The sequence below is a fragment of the Belonocnema kinseyi genome, chromosome 8 (genome assembly GCF_010883055.1).
Source record: "Belonocnema kinseyi isolate 2016_QV_RU_SX_M_011 chromosome 8, B_treatae_v1, whole genome shotgun sequence".
Lineage (NCBI taxonomy): Eukaryota > Metazoa > Arthropoda > Insecta > Hymenoptera > Cynipidae > Belonocnema > Belonocnema kinseyi.
In genome coordinates this window covers 127,291,851-127,300,380 of record NC_046664.1, presented here as the reverse complement: position 1 = coordinate 127,300,380, position 8,530 = coordinate 127,291,851, and the positions used below count along the sequence as shown (strand labels likewise).

General features: G+C 32.5%; 1 protein-coding gene across 1 annotated transcript in view; it reads left to right on the top strand.

Annotated features, from left to right (window-relative positions):
* The first annotated feature begins 2,737 nt into the window (after positions 1-2,737).
* Positions 2,738-8,530, top strand: part of LOC117178695 — a 26,846-nt gene continuing 21,053 nt past the window's right edge. Inside the window, exons 1-2 of the mRNA XM_033370122.1 lie at positions 2,738-2,830; positions 7,749-8,138. Of these exons, the coding sequence (XP_033226013.1) occupies positions 2,738-2,830; positions 7,749-8,138 (483 nt within the window). The remainder of the gene's footprint in view (positions 2,831-7,748; positions 8,139-8,530) is intronic.

Below are 8,530 nucleotides of genomic sequence, written 5' to 3'. Positions count from 1 at the left end.
AAAAACACATCAAATTCCCAACCCTGAAATGTGTATTTCAAAATGAACACACCAACAACTGTTTTCAGATGAGTTAATGTTGTCAGTTGCTGTGTACGCCCATCCATATTTTATACCTAACAAGCAATTAATTTATGTATAGTCAATTTTCAATTGTAGAATTTTAGAGGTTATGTTATTTCCACTTGTACAACACAATTGTTAGTGCATTCATTTTGAAATACTCGTTTCACGGTTGGGAATTTGATATACTTTTACATTATATTATAAAAATTTAATTAATTATCGTAATGTTCAATTTAAACTATTGAAACTTGGTTTATTTAATTTAATAATTAAACAATATTTACAATTTCCGCGCCATTTTCACATTTTCCGCGGTCAAAATTCCTTGGAAAACTGGTCGTGTGAATAGCTTTGGACAATTGCCTGCCTGCACCGGGCAGGCAGACAGAGGTATAAATGCACCCTTACATGCAACGGGAATGTTCAAAAAGCAAGGAAATTGGGTACCATACGAAGTGAAGCTAGGAGACGTGGAAAGGGGATTTTTTACTAGTGAAAGGGTTTCTATATCGTATTGTCAGTGGCGACAATAAGTTGCTTCGCTATGATAGCCCTAAACATAGGAAATCGTGGGTTAAGCTTGGCCAACCATCAACATCAACACTAAAGTCGAATATATTTAGATCTAGGTTCATGTTCTGTATTACCCGGAAATAAGCGTTGATTAAAGAAAAATTCCATCTATCTAAAATGTCATCATAAGAACAGGATATTTCCGAAACTAATTCATCTCTATTTCCATATGGACCGTTGCATAGTTTCCTATTCCCCAGAAGAGAACGTATTTTCAGTATATTTAATTCCTTGTAATTGTGCTGATAGGTACACCTAAATTGTATTTCGCTAAAGTGTTCATATTTTGAGTTTATTGATTTCCTTCTAATCAGTTCACAAAATATGTACGATAAGTTTTTTAATTCCTTCATGTGTAACATGAAGTTAAACATTTTAATTTTAATCATTCCAAGTTTGTCTCGCTAGAGTTTCAAATATTTTAATTCGCACATTTAAATAGATTTCATCTGCAATATATTCTTTTTAATGTTAGAAGGGATTCATATATTTTTTAACTTGTTTGAATAAATGATTAATATATAAATGAATACATCTATATTTAAATATTTTACGAATTTCTAAGTTATTAAACGATTTAAGAATGAATAAATAGGTTAAATATGTGCCTCAATATTAATAATACGATTGAGAGGAATAGGAGTTACAACTTTTCTTTTCCCATTGGGGGTTTTTAAGTGGAGGAAAAATCGCGTATTCATAGGAATACTAATTCTTAATTCTTCTGAATTCAACGCTTATTACTGGGTCGGTGGCTTTAGCAGGTTTATTGTATTATGAGCTCCTACAATGTAACTAAACCATCAATGCGGCAAGCTTGATCGAAAACACATAATGGAATTGAGCCGAGAATTAAAGGAAAAACAGCTGCAATACGAGCAGATATACGGTAAAGTTATTCTTCTGCATTAGAACGCTCGGCCCCGAGTTGCAAAACCCACCTTAAACTGTAGATCCCCTCAAAAGAGTATAATGCCCTCCCAGGTAAGGGGCTCCATGTCGAGGGGACTATTCCTTGGGAATCACTGAGCGACTTTGAGAGGCTCGAAAAAGAATCAGCGATTTCCGTGTGAAGAGGCTCCATGTCGAGGGCACTATCGCACGCTGGTCGCTGGTAATTTTTTAGAAATTTACACGGGTGTTGCACAATAGACTTCTAAGCTTGAGCGCCAGGGGGGGGGGGGCACACGTGCTCTCCCGCCCACTAATCCATCTAACTAACTAACTACTTCAAAACGCTGAAATGGGAGGTCCTACCCCACCCACTGTATTCTCCAGACATCGCGCCGTCTGATTACTATCTCTTCGGATCCGCGACTCATGATCTGTGAGCAACGATTCACTTCTTGAGAAGATGCCAGAAAAAGGGTCGATTCCTTGATAACTTCAAGAGACGAAGCGTTTTTCCTACGTAGTATCCATATTCTGCCAGAAAGATGGGAGAAAGTACTGGCTAACGATTTTAAAAAATACCTCAAAATTAATGCACGCTCCCAATACTTTTTATTCACTATGGAGTGAAGAGTGACTATGACGAAATTTTGGTTGCAGATAAAAGAATTTCCAGAATTTTTTTTATTGTATTTCGGGTAATTTATTTTAAGTTGCAATAACGTACCTGTAATATTACTATATACTACGAAAATAAATTTAATAAATTTCTGTCAATTTATAAAAATTTTTGAAATTGAATTTTGGATTATTTATGGCAAGTTATCATATTTACCTGTAAAACTACCTAAAATGACAGAAAATATCCATGAATTTCCGGAAATTTATAGAAATTTTAAAATTGAATTTTGGTTAATTTATCAAGAGTTACCATAAATTATTTATAATATTACCACAAAATACCACCAAATTCATAAATTTCCGAGAATTCATCAAAAGGTTCAAATTTGAATTTTGGTAATTTATGGTAAGTTACCACATTTACCTGTAAAATTACCATCAATTTCCAAAAATTTCCGGAAATATACAGAACTTTTTAAATAGAAGTTTGGGCAATTTATGGTAAGTTACCATACATTACCCTTAAAAATAACGTAAATCATGCTTTCGTTATTCAACATATAATATGAGCTGTAACCCTCACAGCATGGGATATCTCCGGGATATGCCATTTATGCCCCAGGCTAACCCAGGAATATCCCAAGGAAATCCCGTGGGATATCCTACTGGGCGTAAATTTGTATATCCCAGGGATATCCTAGGATATAAATGGGACATCCCAATTTTGATAAAATATGATATCCGTGGAATATAAGTTATGGGATATCCTAAACTTATAAGACGGAATATGCACAGAATATGCCAACAGTGTTTCTAAACCACAGCACATATATTAAATAGACAATGCAATAGATATTAGAAGACCATTTTAAGTCTCCAAAATTTTTTATTTCAGAACTGAAAGTAAGGCTTGTTCTGGAAAGTTTTACCTGCAACATCACATAATTACGTTAATAAACTTTGAATTATCTACTAGATCTTGTGTTTACGTTCAGACGCAAGCACTAAACATTGCAGATATTACTGTCTTTTATAGTCAATAGTTTGAAAAGGCATGCTAATATATAGTGGGGACTGGGTACTCAGGGGCGCGGCCGGGGATCCAATACTGAGGGCGACTCATAAAACAAAGGTAATCGGAAACAAGGAAAAACTGTTTCTGAGGAGTATAACGTAAACGCATTAGATGTATGTAATACTTGACCCCTCCCCCCTCCAAGACTTCCATAACAACTTTTTTAATTTAGAAAAAAATCGAATTTTGATCAAGCAAAAAATTATGAGAAATAAAACATTCTGTTTCGTAGTCTAACTATATGCAAGTTACAAAAAAAGATTAATTACAAAAAATGGTGCATTAAAAAAAATACAAATTGGTTAATCACGTTTTAATAGATTCAAATTTGTTATTCATCATTTTTTATGGAACGCGTTGTTTTTATTATAAGCTTCGTTTTAATCTTTAAAAACATTGAAAATTAAAAATTAAGTTTTTTTAATAACAAAATAGTTTATTTATAGAAGGCGAACTCTTTAATTTATAAAAACAAGGCAGTAAAAATATGTCTGTTCCAATACCCATGCATATAATGAATTGTAATAAATATAAATTGATTGAAACGATACATTTTTCAGGATAACTGAGAATAAAATTGATAGCAAAATAAGGAACAAAAATATTAAATTATTCATTATAAATAAAATTTGTACTTTATTTTCCAATAACTGAATAAGCAATCCCGGGCCAACATACAAAAATAAATTTAATATGCATTTTATATAATAGTGTTGAACGTAATCTAGAAAAGTTCGCATTTGGAAAAAATTGAGGGCGAAGCACAAGATACGTGATGAGAATGTGTACAAAGATCGAGCATGCAGCATGAATTAAATACACTATCGAGAGCAAAGCGCAAGAGCCAAAAGTCGCGCACCCATATAGACTGCAAGTTTTCAAGTATTTTTGCCGCGAAGATTTAAGCCTTGATTTAAATAAGTTATTCATAATAACAACATTAAAAAGTACAAAAAGTGTTAAAATTATAATAAAATAACAATTATTATAGTAAATTATAGCAAAATATGTTAATATTTAACAATTTCCAAAATGATGAAATATATCCTTTGATCCGAACTCTTGAAATCTAAGCTAATAACTTGTTGTAGAGAAAATTTCGACTAATAAGTAATCATTTTAATGTAAAAATTGAATTTCAACTTAACAAATAATAAAATTGCGGTAACTTATGTGATAAACGCCCGAAACATTATCGGCATTGTCAAGCACGCTGGACAGATTGTGGGCAGTCTCGCTAGAGCCGTCTTGGAGATAGTTTGAGAGATTTGGGTCCTTTTCAAGTTCCTTTTAGTGGTCGTTTTAAGAGTGGTGCGACGGTAATATAATGTTCCTTTTGTATTCGTCACGTACCGGGCGGGCAGATTTATTTACAGTAGTTGGTCGTGGCTAATCCGCTCTCCCTTTTTAAATTTCTCTTCAAATTATTAACACTTTTTTTTAATTGATGAATTTTCTCATTATACTTATTTATAATTATAACTTATATACTGATATACAATTTTCTAGTTGAATTAAAAAATGTTGTCTTTTTTCGCGTATCTCATTCCATTTACGAGAAACGTTCTATTAATTCCAATTCTAAGCATTAAAAAAAAAAGTTATATATCTGAAGTCATCGAAACCAGTAGATTCCGAATTATTGTTATATTTTAGGCTGTTAACTATGAAATTAAAAAAATCTACTTCTAAATTTTAGTTTTAAAGCTTAACAAAGGACCCTTGAGTGTCGGCTACTCTATTGAGATAGCCTCTCTGCTTGTTATTTATGATCGTATTCTTATTTTTATTTCGGAAAGGATATTTTAAAGCCTTCAGACCATTTAAACGAGCTTCCTGGACCTTTAAAAATATCTACCTGAATGCCTGCGGAGAATTTCTCTGAGCTTCTTTGACCTAAAGAATTTTTAGTGTATACTCAAAGATTCTTTTCGGTAGGGAAGTGTGCCAAAGTTACGGCATTGTTGCTGATAAAGCGTACACGGTAGATAGTTTACGTAAAGTGTTAAATAAGTGCGTTCAAACGCTAATAGCAGAAAACAGTAAATTTGAAAATCAATCGCATACGAAAAGCGAATGTGAACCAGAAATTAAAGCTGAAGTTTTCATGGAACCCGTTTTTGGTTCTAAATGAGCTGCAGCAAAAATGAACCCTACCCTACCGAAAAGAATCTTTGAGTATATACTAAAAATTCTTTAGGTCAAAGAAGCTTAGAGAAATTCTCCGCAGGCACTCAGGTTGATATTTTTAAAGGTCCAGGAAGCTCGTTTAATTGGTCTGAAGGCTTTAAAATATTCTTTCCGAAATTAAAATAAGAATACGATCATAAATAACAAGCAGAGATGCTATCTCAAGAAAGTAGCTGACACTCAAGGGTCCTTTGTTAAGCTTTCGGATTAAAATTTAGAAGTAGATTTTTTTAATTTCATAGTTAAAAGCCTAAAACATAATAATTCGGAATCTACGGGTTTCAATGACTTCAGATATCTAACTTTGTTTTTTAATGCTTAAAATTGGAATTAATAGAACGTTTCTCGTAAATGGAATGAGATACGCCAAAAAAGACAAAATTTTTGAATTCAACTAGAAAATTGTATATCAGTAAATAAGTTATAATTATGAATAAGTATGATGAAAAAATTCATCAATTAAAAAAAAAATTAATAATTTGAAGAGAAATTTAAAAAGGGAGAGCGGAGTAGCCACGACCAACTACTGTACATAACTCTGCCCGCCCGGTACGTGACGAATACAAAAGGAACATTATATTACCGTCGCACCATTTTTAAAACGACTACTAAAAGGATCTTGAAAAGGACCCAAATCTCTCAAACTATCTCCAAGACTATTTTGTTTCAAATCGACTTACCTATTTTTCGCTTTGCCCACTTTGATATTATGATTAATTAATAACACAATATTTACCTTAAATCACACATTTAGCGAACTCTGATGGACATAAATTAATGAAGATAATTGAATTACAAAATAATAACGTAATTAAAATATATATATAATGACTTGATAAATATAATTTGCAGGTTATGTATCAAACTTGTAAATATAAAGGCTTATTTATGTCAGTTCCCACATTCTTGGCAACTTTTTGATCTGTGCTTCCGTCACGCCGGCAACACAATTGGTTACTGTTGGCGCGCTGATTTTGAATAGTGTCGATATTCAATTGTGATATTTATAATAAATAATTATTATAAAATGCATTAACAGTAATTTCTCAATCCTAAATTAAGATTTTGAAGTAAGAGATAAAAATATAATTCGATTTCAATTAAAAAGACGTTAAGAATTCCGAGTTCAGGAAAGAAATAATTTTTTCTAGCACAATGATTAATCTTGTCTCTGTCGAGTTTCTAATTTTTATTGTTTTCATTCACAACAACTTGACCTAAAATAAAATCAATAAACTTACTAAAAATAAATCGAATTTTTTTTTCTAAATTCAAAATAAAAAACGTTTTTTGCAATAAAATCACAAATTTTTCCATCTGTCACTCAAAAATTCTATTTTAGGATTAATAAATCACTTTTAAAGCATTTCCCAATCATTAGTTATTATAAATGTAACATTAAAATATTTATATAATTTAAAATGCGCGCGCTTAAAGTAACAAATCGTGTTGCTGGCACGAAGCAAGCGCAGTTCAAAAAGTTCCAGAAATTGGGAGCACTGATTCATATGCAAGAAAATTTTCGTCATAAGTCATTGGTCAATAAACGAATTTCTTATGCTCAGATTTATAAATAAGTCATTATCAATAATATTCAATTATTAAAAAGAGAATCTTGCATTAATTCTGTTGAATTCCTTTTTTTATTTCAAGAAAATACCCTAAGTATATTTTTAATTTTATAAAGTAATGGCACCTTTTTACGGAAGTCGAATTTGAATAAACTGATGAATTAATTTGAAACATCGAGTTCGTTTCTAGGTTCTCAACCAATAAAATTTTCCATAAATCAACAAAGCAGCTAGAAATGAATCCTATGACAAATATTAATTCCACGATTAATTCAAAACTAGCCTTCGTGAAAAGGTACCCTGAGGATAACGAGCAGTATACGCAATGAAATCCTGAATAATATGTTTTGTGTTATGGGGAGATGTCAATTACATATGTTACTTTTTAAAAGTACAAATATATTGTTAGTAGTGACGTATTGTTGTTTGAAAAACGAATGCAAGAATGAATGTTTCTGAAGTCTTTCTACTTTTATTTAATTTAAAACAACTAAAGGTCATTGTAATATTCAAAAATATTAACAACGGCTAATTGACTGAGCTGATTTTAATAGTGCTTGGTGAAGACTATGCTTCTAAAAGATTCACTTAATAATAATTAATTACAAAAGTTTATTAATTCAAACATCAAAGATTTTTAAATAAAATTATGTGAATAATTTTTAAGATTTTTCATAACTTTGCAAGCGGTTGGCTTGTGAATGGGCCTTGATGCTGTTCTTTCAAGTGTGCTCTGAACGAACCCATTTATGTCTCTACAGATATCTATTGGAGTTAAAGTTCCAAATGACACCTACGTTCATTTGAGCCGCAACATGACTGAACCCCAAGTTTTTTCTGTATTGGGACGTGAGTTACGTACTAGATTTTCCTTATTACGGCCGAGAGAGACCGAAAGTTCGATGTCTAATAACCAAAATCGCCAAGTGCAAAATCATACAGGAGCGAAAGAAGTAAAATTCAATATTGGCGACTGTGTTATGGTTACCGATCATAGACCAGGAAAAATGACATGGGTAAAAGGAAAGATTAAGAAAAATATTGTACCGGGTGCAACGTTCTTAGTGGAAGTCGATACCGACGTTATGTGGAAATGGCACAGTAATCAAATGGTTGAATGTAGCGCAAAAGTGTTCGATGAAAACGATAATGTTAGAAAAAAAAAAGCGTGTGATCAAAACATAAAGGGGGATAAAACAGGAAACACCCCGCAGCCAGTATTACGAAGGTCTGAATGACTAAAGGACAAAAGAGAGTGCGGTAACTTATGTGATAAATGCCCAAAACATTATCGGCAATGTCAAGCACGCTGGACCAGTGATCCCAGATCTGAAACGAGACGTGCTCCAATACTATGACACGTCTATGACCGTGTGAATATGGTAGGAGACGATATAAATGCCTGGGTTGCGCGCGCAACCCATTTCTCCTCTTCTGAATTTGAAATCTCGAAGGTGCACGATTGCCGGTCGGAACACTTCGGCGGTTCTATTTATATCTCTATCTGCTTTGAAATAAAATGAAGAGATTGGGATTTTAATAT